Source organism: Brachyistius frenatus, unplaced genomic scaffold, assembly GCF_029030835.1.
Source record: "Brachyistius frenatus isolate BFR_SWC_R1_liver_20210118 unplaced genomic scaffold, ASM2903083v1 Contig_24, whole genome shotgun sequence".
Classification (NCBI taxonomy): domain Eukaryota; kingdom Metazoa; phylum Chordata; class Actinopteri; family Embiotocidae; genus Brachyistius; species Brachyistius frenatus.
The window spans coordinates 5,163,933-5,177,934 of record NW_027210623.1 but is presented as its reverse complement, the minus strand read 5'-3'; the positions used below and the strand labels follow the sequence as shown (position 1 = coordinate 5,177,934).

General features: G+C 39.2%; 1 protein-coding gene across 1 annotated transcript in view; it reads right to left on the bottom strand.

Moving 5' to 3' along the window:
* Positions 1 to 12,281, bottom strand: part of cdkl5 (cyclin dependent kinase like 5) — a 44,021-nt gene extending 31,740 nt beyond the window's left edge. Inside the window, 3 exon segments of the mRNA XM_069697889.1 lie at positions 4,717 to 4,751; positions 8,330 to 8,701; positions 11,909 to 12,281. Of these exon segments, the coding sequence (XP_069553990.1) occupies positions 4,717 to 4,751; positions 8,330 to 8,366 (72 nt within the window). The 5' untranslated portion in view covers positions 8,367 to 8,701; positions 11,909 to 12,281.
* Between the last annotated feature and the right edge of the window lie 1,721 nt (positions 12,282 to 14,002).

Here is a 14,002-nt window from a genome sequence, read left to right as displayed (position 1 = left end):
TGCAACTTCCTCTCTAACCACCGTGTTCTGCTTACCATGTCAGTTTGTTCATGGCTGCATAATGCAAGGGTTTGCACATTTAGATTTTCATTCAGTGTATATAATTCATGGCTCTTTTGAAATTTTTATGACACAAAAGATTGGCCAAATATAGGATCTATAACGAAAGAAGCATGCACAAATGACATGGCACATATAGAAAGACAGGATCACGGGAGGGGCCAAGCACGGAAAGTACTGTAAGGTATCAAGCCATTTCAAATTCAGAAGCAAACTAACACCAGTTTAGTTTAATTTCCATTCATCTGTCATAGTAACAACCTACACATTTAAGTCTTAATTTTCACTTAAAATTGAGTACCGAACACGGTAATGGTGACCAAAACAGAAATAAGATGCTCTTTCTCAAAGTAAATCCTGTAAATGTATTTCCAGCTCTTGCGCTGTCCTCTTTCGTTGACTCTACTGCCTCCTGTCACTCCTCCTACAGTCGTCCTCTCTCGCTCAGTGCTGTTAGGTGTTTTTCACAAACATATCATGTTCAAAAATATACTGACTGAAGGAATGAGATAAAATTGTACCAAAAAAAAATGCAATTGATTGTAGTCAAAGCAGAACATGTTGCTTCATCACCACAGATGAATCTGGACCTTTTGAAAATCGAATTCTTGCTCCCTCACTTTTCAGGTTTTGTAGGTTGTTTTAGTTGTTTTTTTTTAAATTTAAGTTGATAAAATTGTTGATAGAGTCAGTTGTGATTATGCAACAATTGGTGCTAGGGTGTTTTTTCCTGCAAAATGTTGAAAAAAAAAATCCTTTTAGTTGATGTAATAATTTTCAGTGAATATTAGCCTGAAAAGACATTTTGGCAAAAAGAAGATACCAAAACACTGTTCACACCTGATTTTAATCAAGGTTAAAATATAAAGATTTGCATGCATTTCTTCTTTTTGTTGGAGAAAGTACAAACCAATCTTACTGTAATTTATTATTTGCTCGATAGATTCATATTTTTTCCCTTCACCATTCACAAAGGGTGTGCCATATTATATCGTTTACGATAATATCAGTATACATTTTAATATCATTTTAAATATCATAATAAAAAAATAATGATTTAAAAAATCGGAGAAGTCTCCAATTCATTTACTGTATTTTAAGCACAATATGGAGCAATTAATTTAATATGTAAACTGTGTCAGACCTCACCCAACGATAAATGATCAAAAAAGGGTCACCTTTGCAGTAACTGCTGCTCTAACTGAGATTAAACTCTTAGTTAACACGACACTATTAATGAAGCACTGAATACAGGTGCTGATAACAGTGTCAGTAATCTGCCATTAACCCCATTAATGTCTGATCCAGTCCGGACACCAGTTTGGTGTTTTAATTCATTACAGTGTTGATGGATTTATAGATCCATCCACATGGCTTTGATTGTTTCAAAAGCCAGCCTGGAAAATCCGTCTAAAGCCAACTCGTTAAAGACAAAAATCTAAATGGAAAGAAGAATGGACAACCTGAGACACATTCAAAACAAGCCCCTGTGTCACTGAGCCACTTCCAGCTTGTCACTCTGGTCACTGCACTGCACCACTTTAAGGAGCAGGGAGTTTGTGTATTGGAGAAGACTTCGAATCATCTTGGTGAATCTTGAGGCCAAATTAATACGTGTTTTCTACAAAAGCGCATTTGACATTTTCTCCCAATTCCTGAAACCAGTAACACTTTTCTATAGAGGACAATATTAGTTAGGTGTGCTGTATTTAGGAACAAATAGTAAGGGAATTAAAGGTGTAGTGTCACAAAATGAGCGTTTATAATATTTAATTACATAATAAATTAAGGACAGTGTTGTATACTCAAAGGCTGTACTTAGATGCAGTTTTGCGGTACTTCACTTGAATAATTTCATTTCAGCTCATCACATATTTATAAGACAAATATTGCACTTTTTAGTCCACTATATTTATTTGAAAGCTATAAATAGTGAATGGGTTTGACAGCACAGTTTCCTTTGTCATTTTGATGCAAATTATAAGCATGTAGCAAAAATAGTGTCAAAGTGAACCCAAATGAAATAATTTAATATTCACAGCGTATAAGTGGCATGAACAACTATTGATTGTTCTCCAGTAAAATGCAGTGTCACTGTGACATGCATGGCCTTCTTCATTTGTACCCTACGCTAGTTCTCCGCGCTAATGGAGAATTAAGAAAATAGGGAGCTCTGTTGAATGGCTACAAATGACAGCAGATCACAGAAATGTGGGGAAACCTTATGAATTCAACAACATTAAATCGTTGTTTCTGACTCTGTAAAATGTAGCTGCCTTACAGTAACGAGAACATGGCGCTCTTGTGACGCGTCGGAGGAAGCCTATAGATGAATAGAACATTATTTCTATAATATATTTAACGATTTAAAAAAATGAACAGCCCGTGTTCGATATGACCGGTTAAGCTTATTGTTAAACGTTCGACGCGTAACCGACCGAGCCATTCAGCCGTCATCATAGTTTGTGCGACTGTAAAGACTTTAGACTGCGCAGGACGAGTCCGGTAAATTCAGACTGTAGTAATTTGAGGCATGCGATACAATTCAATGGATGCCCGCTGAATCATAACACGATGCATATGTAAATGGAGAAAAGCCCATGAGAGCAGATGTACATGCTCAGCTCACAACATCCATCTGCACCCGCTCTTGTGTTTTGAAGATGCAGGAAAACAACGATTAAGTTTGGGCCACCGAGCCGACGCTTCCGCACATCGAAAAACTACCAAACACGGGGATGAGAAGGAGAGAGGGAAGGCGGCTTGGGAAAGTGTTTTTTTTCTTTTCTTTTTTCTACAATTTATTCAGACATTGCAAAAATGTCTGTTTATTCTGCATCATTTCATGCCACATTCTGATTGTTTGTTTTGCATATGTCAGCACTCGCACTTTGAGATCCTAAATTTAGTTGCAGGCGGTCTTTGGATGTCTGTGCACCCATGTTTCACAGTGTAATTTGGGGCCGTTGTTTTGGATTGACGACCGAAGATTTTACTACGTTTTTGTCACGTTATCAACTTTTATAGGAGCATGAAGGGATTTTAGTATTCAGCATTGTTCCACAGTTGACACTGGGTTTTTTTTTTTTTTGGGGGGGATTTAAGTAAACAAAAAAATCCCTTGCCATATTCATGATTTGCAACTCGGAGCACCACATTTTGAGGACACTGCCTTTGCTTAATAAACACACTGCAGACAAACACCGCGTCGAGCATGATACACCAGCTACACAAGCGCTGTGAACCAAGCAGTCACGTATGGAAGACGCTGCTGGATGAGTCACACCAGTAGGCCTCGCTTTCATGCATACCAACTACATTAATGGCATAAATTGAACAATTTAAAAAAAAATTTTTTTTTGAAGAGATCCCAGTGTTATCCACGTGATTATTTTTGAGAAAACAGATTCAGATTCATTCTTCCAACGTGACACTGCCAGCAGGTCGGTACCATGAGCCTGAATCATGAGAAATATAAGCTTTTAATATGCCGTTAAAGGTCCAATATTTGTTATACTTCTCGGGTGTTTTATTTGCAGTTTGGATTTCTGAAAGAGAATGATTTTGTGGTTTTAAATGCCAAATAACATCCGTATAGTTTTACATCTCCTCTCTAAAGCTTCTCTTTGGGGCTCCACCAAGAACGAGCTGTTTTGTGTCTGTCCCTGGTCAATCAGGTTATTTTCAGTCTTGTAGCTTACTAGCTATGTGACAGAATGAGCGCTTGTTGTTTTCTTCCAGATTAAAGGTTGGACAGTGGTCTGTGCTGAGGGCCGACATGAACAAGAGTTTATGACATCACAAACTCACAGCTGGTCCAAATGGGACAGTTGCTAAATGTGGGACAATGGACTGAGAGTTTTGAAACTTTCAAAGTATTTATATACGTAACATTTAGACCTGCTAGATAAGCCAGAAATGTCCCACCCTGACGTGATCTCCTGACATTTGAATTCAACGTAAGACTGATAAACTCGATGGTGAACATTAGTTCTTTACAACTACTTAACATTAGCATGTTAGCATTGTCATTGTTAGCATTTAGCACAAAACACTGTTGAGAGAAAGTACCGTATATCATCACATAACTTTTAGACTTGTTGTGGACCCCTTAATTGTGGTCACGAATGGTGGTGTGTGATGTGTTTTTGTTAGAAAACCAAACTGGACTTTGTCCTCTTGTATTTTGAAGGTCAAAGTGTCAGACTTTGACCTGTTTGCGGTCCGCATCTGCATCTGTACTGAATATGCTCCAGGCTTTTGTCTTGCAGAGTTATAGCCCCCCCCAAAAAAATCTTTGTATAAATTTTTCTAATTAGAAAGCTGTAAAACATTAACAAATGATTCAAATCTGCTTCAAGCTTTAAGGAATAAAAGAGGTTATCTAATTACTACATATCAAATTTCTTTGTTGACACCGTTTCTTTCGGAGATATAAAATACTTGCACCAACTAGAAGCTCAATGAAACCAAAATATCAGACATCTTCTTCACAGCTTTGTTACATTCATGCTTGATTCCTCCTCATCATCTGATTTTAATCTCTCAGTGAAAATGTACCACATCACAAAGACTTTATATCCACAATGATGCAAAGCAGAAATATCTTCATACGAATGACAGAAATACCTACAGAAATGAGAAATGCCGTCTTACCTTATGCCTGCACTTAAGCACCACTCCATATGCTCCTGGACAGAGAGACGGAGAGAAAGACAAAAAGGTTCAATAAAAAAGTGTCGTTGAGTTTAAAAATCTTAATTGTGTTGTGGCCTCCAAAGTCCATAAAAAAAACAAAAAAAACTTATACATATTCTCCCACACACCCAACACACTTTAAGTAGGCCTGTAAGTTTGACAAATAACACACACACACACACACACACACACACACACACACACACACACACACACACACACACACACACACACACACACACACACACACACACACAAGTTTGCGCGGCAATTCTTGCACTGACAGCCTAACCCGAACTCTTATCCTAACCTGTCATTTCCCGGTCATCAATACTGCCATTTTGTCAAAACCCGCTGGCATCTCAGAGATATACAAGTATTTTAAAGTCTTTTTTTGCATGGACAAATCGTGAGTGAGTGAGTGAGTGAGTGAGTGAGTGAGTGAGTGAGTGGTCGTTCAAGCACTTCCAAAGCTTGGATGGACATAAACCTCCTGCTTGAATTATCAGCACAAAAGAAGTGTTTCTTTGATAAGTTAGAGGTACATGGATTTGTATAAAACCAGTGAGGAAGCTTAAAATTCTCTCTCTACTGTGGTTACTGTGATGCAGTGAACTGTGGCTACAAAGTGTTCTGAAGTTGCTTCAGCTGTTTCATGACTTTGACAGAACTGTTCTTTGTAGCTTTGCCAGCCAAAGCTGACAGACGCAAGTATTTAGAGTCTTCCATCAAATATAGTAAATGGAAAAAAAAAAAAAAGAATTTTCAGTTAAATAAATAACAAAAATCGACACCTAGTGCTTTTAAGAAAAACGAAATAACTTACTTGAAATCCTTTATTTATTTGCTGTTCTTTGTGCTTTTGACTTTTTGATAAATGTTTGGTGACAAGCACTGATGGAGATCACAGTCACAGAGAATTATCAACAGCACAATAAACACTCGGGTTACTCTGTCTTCTCCCGTTAGAGAGAGGCAGCGATGCATGTCCATTCAGCTCAGTCAAATCAGCTACAAATGATGCTGCTGGCTCCAAGAAATAATGGTTTGATATGTTGAAGGACTTGTGCGTGAAATACTGGAAAGCCATTCACAGTTACACTAAAAAACCTTTTATCCTCATTTATTTCTTTTTTTGACCAGCCATCAGTGTTGTCACCGAGTCCATGGAGTAAGTCGCGTTTTACTCTTCAACAAAATGTGCAGATGCATAAATGGTCGCAAATATACTGACGTCCACAGTGGATGCTTTTGTTTTTAACCCCAGTATTTTAGAAATTATTCTGCAAAGCTAAAAGTTTCAATATGACAGGAATAACATTCTGGTCAAGAAATGAAGAATTACATTTATGTCTTGAACTTTTTCTTGGCATGGAATAGTTTAAATATATTTTTAGGGTCTGAATATATTGTATTTGTGTTACCAGACCCTAAGGGACTGCGTGAATCAATGGTTTCCAGTCTTTCTATCATAATCGGCGTAGAAACTACCGGAGCAGCCTTTAACCAATTGGCATTGACCACCACATGACGCATGCCGTGCACCAAAATTCACCAAGCTTTAAACCATAGAGGCCCAATGTCATGTTGGTAAATGATCATTGGAAACTTGCATTCTTTTTAATTTTACACACTTTCCATGCTTTGGCTTCAATTCCTCGATATTTGCTGCCGTTGCTACGACTCTTTGTAGTGTGTCATCTAGCTTTAACACCGCTGCAATTGTTGGAGCTACATTTCTGAACAAATGCTTGACTTCAACATCATCGCACTTAACCACCCACACCGGTCACTGGTTGGTCAACCTTTCCGAGTGGCTGAGCAAACCTTCATGAACAGGGTTTCTAGATTTTAACTGGAAATTGAAGCCTTAAGCATTGGTGGGGGGAGCCAGGATATGCATAAAAAAGACTAATAAAGAAAACCGATACGTCATGACTATCCAGTGAAAACTTCCTATATTTTCGCTCCTCCAAATTAAAGGGTTAATTAAGCTGTTTGTCTATTTCCTGCCAAATCAAAAGGTATTAGGGATTTTCTGATCTGACTTTCTGTTGGAAAGATTATATAATTTATCAGCAAATTTCAAAACCATTAAGGCTATTGATTCTTGTGTGTTTTCTAAACCGTCACTGTTGTGCTTTAATATTTGGTTAGGTTTGGACAATATGTGGTTATGTTCAGTTAAAGTTCGTATTCAGGGTTAAAGGTAAATGGTCTTGGCACATTATGTGAATTATTTTAACCCTTTGGGGCCTAATATGTCATTCATTATGGAATTACTTTCAGAAGGACCACCAGATGACTGATCAGAAGGAGTTAGCTTTGCAAATAACACCATATTGACTTTGTATTTCATTAGAAAAGTGGACTTCTTGAATGGGAGTCTATTGGAGCCAAAGCCTTTTTGGAACCAACCCCTAAGACGCCCTCAATGGTATTGCGCTGAATGGCACTTCTGCGTTGGCTTCACTTTGCAGACCTGAAGACTACGTCCACTTTTATATACAATCTATGGGCAGAGATAGCTTGTTTTGGTTGTTTGTTGTAAACTCTCAAACAAAAGGCAGAATCCAAATCATTTCATACCTGCCAGGAACAAATAAGGGCTGGCAGAAAGACACTTCGAGGGGGTGGAATTACCTTTACTCTGATAGCTCACATGGCAAATTGAACATATTGTACATTTCCACACATCATAATTCCATTAAAGTCAGACTCTTCTGCTTTGAGTTTGTCTTTTAGACAGAACAACACTTTTTCCAAGCTTGTTTCGGTTACAGCCAGTAAAACTCAACACTTCTTGCTGCCCAGACAGTGTGTGTATCATGCTCTTAGGGCAGCTAGAAGGCTTTTAATGTGAAACACCAATCCAGGAATATCAGATCGTAACTTCACCGTTCTTGAAAAAAAATGGAAGCAACAGAAAATTGTTAGGGAATAAAAATTATATAAGAGAGGAAAAAAAAACTCCGATCAGCAGAGCGAGATTAAATTAGTGCTGTGGAAACTATCAAGACAACAGGTGGACATGGATGGTGTTTTGAATTTGCATCATAAGCAAATTAAACATGCAGCAGATCAGGAAACAGGAAGGATTCTTATTAGAATTTGGTTCTCAAACAGGCAAATATCAGAATTAAGACCTGTCTCATACATAATCCTGTTTCACTGGTTTTCTCAGCAGTTAAGGTTATTAAAGGACCTGCAAACTAATTGAAAATATATGGTAAACAAATGATCACAGCTGTCATCTTCCTTGTAACGGCAGCCTTGAAGGATTACACACCAATCCATTAGAAACTTCTCCGACCTCTCAGGCTTATAAACCCCTGTATCAAAAATGCTAAGCTCCTCAGAAGGGGAATTGTAGGGCATTACACGATCTGACAACCACTATTAGCATGGTTCAGCTGCACAATGTAAAACACCCGAATTCCCATGAAAACCTTCCAGTGGACACGACCTCTGTGTCCTGAGTGGCCCAGATCATCAGCGATAGAGTTGCAGATTAACAACAGTACGAACAGTCCTCGAGTATTACAAACATACAGTAAAAAAAAACACCCACCTTCTCCCACAATGCCAAGGACTTCAAACTTATTCATCACATCACCGAGGGTGGGGGCTCCTCCAGCAGGTGAAATGAGCTGCTTGGGTTTTTAACAAGGAGAGTCCTGCTTTGACCTGCGGCTGACGAAGCAAACTGCAGACTCCAGGAGGAACACAGCAAGTTTCTGACCACGCCCCATCTTCACTCCTCTTCCTCAGTCGGCTTCTCTCTTCCTCACTCTGCGGCTCTCTTCCAGACTTTTTTTTTTTTTTTTTTTTTTAATGTCAGTTTCTTTTATTTATGATCTGACTCAAGCTGTTTAAGTTGAACTCCATTCATTCCGCATCTTGACGTCTGTCTTGTTCTATCCAACACTCCTCACGGGCGCACCTGGAAGACCGGAGACAAAACGGAGAAGTAAGGTTGTGAGAGCGTGTTATGAAAGGGTCACTCCAAGGTCTAGCTTCCCATCATGCCTTGCACGGGCGGTTGCATGCTGGTGGTATTCCTGAGACAGATGGTGGCTAACTAGGACATGTAGATGTTCAGAGAGGCAGCTTTTCCTTGAAGACACATTTAAATCATGGATGACTTAAGCGTGACTTCCACAGAAGTCTTATCCCATCAGCCACACATTCAACCTGGAGGATGCTGCAAGGCTGACAGTCTAGAGTGAATCTGTAATAACTGCCAGCACTACTAAGCCGAGCCTGCTTTGCACAGGTCTAACGTCGTAGGTGGCTGTCAATCAGCACCACTGAAATATGTCGACAACAACTTGATACTGTCATGATATTTTGTACAGACACTGTGGGTCCCCAGAGGATGAATTCTGCATGTGATCCCCTAATTTCCTTTTTGAAATGTCTTGACAGATACTGGACGGAATGCCAAAAAAATATGGAACAGATTTCCATGGTGAGAAGACGATGAATTTGAATCTTCCTGACTTTTCCTACCACGCCATCAGCAGGTCAGAGTTTTCACTTATTTAGTAAAACATCTCAACACCTACAAGTTTGGTCGATACAATCCTGGGAACAAACATTAGCTGTGGTTACATGCACACCTGCTTTCACTCCCATTAAAAACAATTTGATTGAAGATTCTGGGTCAACTGTGCCGATGCATTTAATGGGAACTGCTGTGTGACTTGCAAAAGTAATGAATACATTGCATGTTTGATCAGCCCCCTGAACATGGCAACTCTTCGAGGCCCTTGTGGTGATGGTACTTTACGATACAACCTCACTGCTACTACCTCCTCGTAACACGAGAAACTCAGTGAATGAAGGTGCAGAGCTAACAGTGGTGGGAGAGAGTTGTAGTTCTAGAATTTTCCGACCTTGTATGGAAGCACTTATAAAAAAAGATGGAGGACATGCGCAGAAAGACTGCAGCCGTAATCAGTTTAATCATTTACATAAAACTTTAGTTTTGATCAGTGCACAAAAAAGATGAACCTAACCCTTCGGTTTAGGCCTCTTTATTCCGATTAAAGTGATTATGTACAGCATTTTTATTCTGATTTGGCTTTTGAACAGATTTTGATCAGAATATTAGGCTCTGCATAAACATGGCACCTTGGCGCATGATGTATCCTATTTATTTTGGCCTAACTTCTCTCCCGGTGCCACAAGCTGTGTGATTTATTTAAAAAAAAAATTGGGGGGGGAGGGTCTTTTAGTGTCATGCCTCAACAACGATTTGAGTAATGGTTAGGATTGATGCATGTGTTGATGTTTCCCTTGCGAACAAATTCAGTGGATCCCCTTAAAGTTTAATATGGCTCCATCCTGCGTCAAAATGTTAATTTGTCGACTTTAGTTAAAGAACAAATGGCTACAAAACTACTTTTGTGCAAAATGTTAGCGCGCTGAACTAGATGGTTAACATGGCAAACATTACACATGCTTGGCATCAGCATGTTAACATGTTGAGCTTCAGAATTTAGCTCCAGACACATGCTGTGCCTCAACACACATGCCAGCGGACGTGGCAAGAATTATTGGATGAACTGCCATGAAATTTAGTGGCCAAATTCATGTGTGCTTGAGGAGGAATTGTAATAACTTTGGTAATCCCCTGACTTTTAAACTCAGGCCAACATAGAGTCAAAATCTGTAACAATACTTTATTTTCCTTTTGGTTTATTATAAGAAACCTCCCATCAGGGTCAGCTGCACTTTGTGGTGTATCCACTGTATTCAGATCTTTATTGCTGCAACTGCAATTTAACATTCTCGCAACTCAGATTCTTCCCGTTAATATTTAACCCTTTCTTTGTTGTTTTTTGAAATGATTTTAGTTTTTCAGAGAGGATATTTACATGCATGCAATGATATTTTGTATTATGAAGAAGAAAAAAGAAAGGCTCAGAACAATTAAGAGCTTGGATCTTCTCCTGTCACACATCCAAAAACTGACCACAATTATTAAATGGCTCTTTTGTAATGTGATTGCTGTTGGACTGGAACCATTAAAGCTTCTCACGGTATCAGTCCAACTTCATTTGTATAACACTTGATGTGTTCAGCAGTGCAAAAAAAACACTTTAATGTTGATTTGGCTCATGTGCCTGTGTGGGCGTTTTCCTATGCAGTGTACACTCCACACAGCTAAGTCTTTCCAGGGGAAGAGATAAGGTGGATGTTGAGGCCATCCATGGCTAGTCATTTAAGGATATGGTGCTGCCACTGGGGAAGGATTAGATCCATACCATAGCTCGTCTTGATAGACAAAATATACCCTAAAAGCCTGCAACTGGAGCAATGCATTATGCCCTCTACTCCAGGAAAAATGTTCCTGGAAATGGGTACAGCACAGAGTTGGTTTATTGATAAGCTGCTGCTTCTCCTGGCAGCCACATAATATCTCGGACTCCTAAAAATATACGATGTAATGGACAGAAACATTAACCTTGCAACAAACGCCTGTTGGTGTCTGCATGCAAAGGACACCATGAGAGAGTTGTGCGAGTGTCAAAATTAATAGGCAGGTGCGTGCGTGCGCGCGTCCGTCCGCCCGCGTGCACGGGGGAATGTGTGTTTGCGCGTGTATATGAGGTGAGAGGGAGGGAGAGAGAGAGAGAGAGAGAGAGAGAGGGGATAGTAATGCTGCTCTCTCTGCACCGAAACTGCGTCTCCCGTCGCTGCGTTGCGGAGCGCACCACCATTCCATCGCTGTCCACGCGTTTCTCAGCCTACACAGCAACCAGTGCATACATTATAACGTAGTTCACGGACCATATTCACGACAGTGTTGCACAACAACATCCACAAACAGCGTTTACCCAGAAACCCACAAGAAGACATATCACGCACGTAAAAAAAAACAACAACATGAGACTGGAAAGAAAAATAATTTAAAAAAAAAATGAACATCTGCTCGTTCATCGCGAAACCAAACCAACATTTACCTGCAGATGTGATGTGTCGCCTGCGTGAGGTGAGAAAGCTCAATCTGTGAAGCACAGAGCATCATGCCCATGAAAATGATGATGTGGGAAGACGAAGAAACATCAGGTGGAGCGACAGGGGGAGGGGGGGGGGGACCCCCGGGCCTGTGCGTCGTGACACGATCAAATATCCTACTCACTCAGTCTCTGGACGGAGATGACACCGAATCCGCAGGCATAGCGCCGATGACGGGGTGTCAATGTACCGTCAACAGTTCTTCGGAGGATCCGTGTTCGTAGCCTCAGCATCAGCTGGTTATAGCAGCAAAATCGTCATTCCTCTGAGCGACGCTGCGGACAGCCAATAGAAACACAGACGTCTGCGCGTTCCAGCAGTGGTTTTACATCCATTATGAGCCGTGATCAAATAAAAACTTTGGCCTGGAATCCAGCGCATTAATTTGTTTAATGTTCAATATGCTTGATATGAATCATCTTCCAATACGCAGATTTCCTGACGGTGCCGTTGCATCCCTGCTCTTTGGTCAACCAATGTTGTGCCACTGATTTATAAACCTTCCTGCAGCTCTGCTCCTCTCTCTCTCTCTCTCTCTCTCTCTCTCTCTCTCTCTCTCTCTCTCTCTCTCTCTCACCTACACCTCCCCTTCATTAATGCACTAATTGGCGAAATCAGTGTGAATTCGTTGCACTCACAGAAACTGCATCGATCTGTTTCATAATGAGCAGGTGGTACAGAGGTTGTGGACGTTGAAGGCTGCAGCCATACCTGTGCAGAACACCACCGTCCTCCATAAAGGGATCAGTGGTCTGCGTTTGACCTCGCCATTACTTTGGTTCTCTGTGCTCACTGCAAAAACTTTAGCAGAAAATTAATTACATTGATTGAATAATCAGAGTATAATATTGACATTTTAAAGCAGGTGTGATTTATAGGAGCTTTATTGACTCGAGCACTGAAAAAAATCAGAGGATAAACACCTTTTTTTTTAAATGTAATTTTTTTTCTTTTTTTCATCAGTGGTAAAAAAAAATAAAAAAAAATACTGCATTCAGGAAACATCTTACAGTGGAGTGTAATGATGTGCATGAATATTATCAGCAAATTGCAAATGTTTGTAAACTGTCCTTATACACTAAAATTAAACTATGTTTCGGCAGAATGAGCCTTTTTCAAATGGAATAATCACTGCCTGAATACTTTATACTGCACAGGCCTATATAGAAGAGATGAATCTTTCAATGCATCATAATACATAAGGTGATGGTTTATTTAAAATACAAAATCTATACTGTAATTCCCATTGTAATGTAGCAAAAAGGTAAAAAGCACATTGTGGGAATAATGGAGGAAGTTTAATTTCTAAAGTAAATATTTCCATATCACTAAAAGTGGTCGCTTTGTACTGGGTGTATTTAAATCAACTGTCAAGTAAATGAAGAGGTCATTTCCTCTTGAATGCAGTCGAAAAGAACTATATGAAATCAATTTAGGTACAAGTACCCGAGTTTGTCACTGAGAACATTACTGTATTTTTCATTACTGTTCATTATTATTGATACATTATTGTCAAGATATGCTTTTCAATTTTACATTTGACTGTTCAGTTAAGTACAGAGTGGCCGTTCTCTTAAGATGTGAAACATTTGGTCAAAGTCTTTGCCAAATACAAACTTTCTCACCTAGATTTCATGCCACATTTGTTTTCTGAGAGAAAAGGATTCGACTATTTAGAGATTGAGAGTTGAAAGAAAAGATTTCACGTTGTGACACTTTTAGAAGGAGATTCTTCATTTTAATCCCATTTTCTGATCTTGGATAGAGTTTCTAGTTACAATATTTCTTGACTTTTACATGGTGATATTTTAGATGAAAGGCTATTTGGCAGTTGTGTCAAGTAAATACATTCAGATACTGTATATAAAATACATTTAAGATACTCAGACTTGTATAACTGTATGCTCTTTATACATTGAGATGTTTCACACACACTTACTATTAGTTTAACATAAAATAAGATGAACTTGAATGATTCCTGGGAGCTTTATTGTATTTATCTATTCATTTTATGAGTATATATGACTGGGCATTCCATATTTATGGATACAAAAAAAGAAGACTGCATCATCCCAAAAGGTATTATTTTTCTCATGATGTTATAGACCACCAAACACAGAATTACAAAATTTGTATGTACAGTATTTGAAACAGGTGCAAAATATCACCCACCCACCAATAAATGACACATATTGTAAATTGGCTGCCCATACAAATG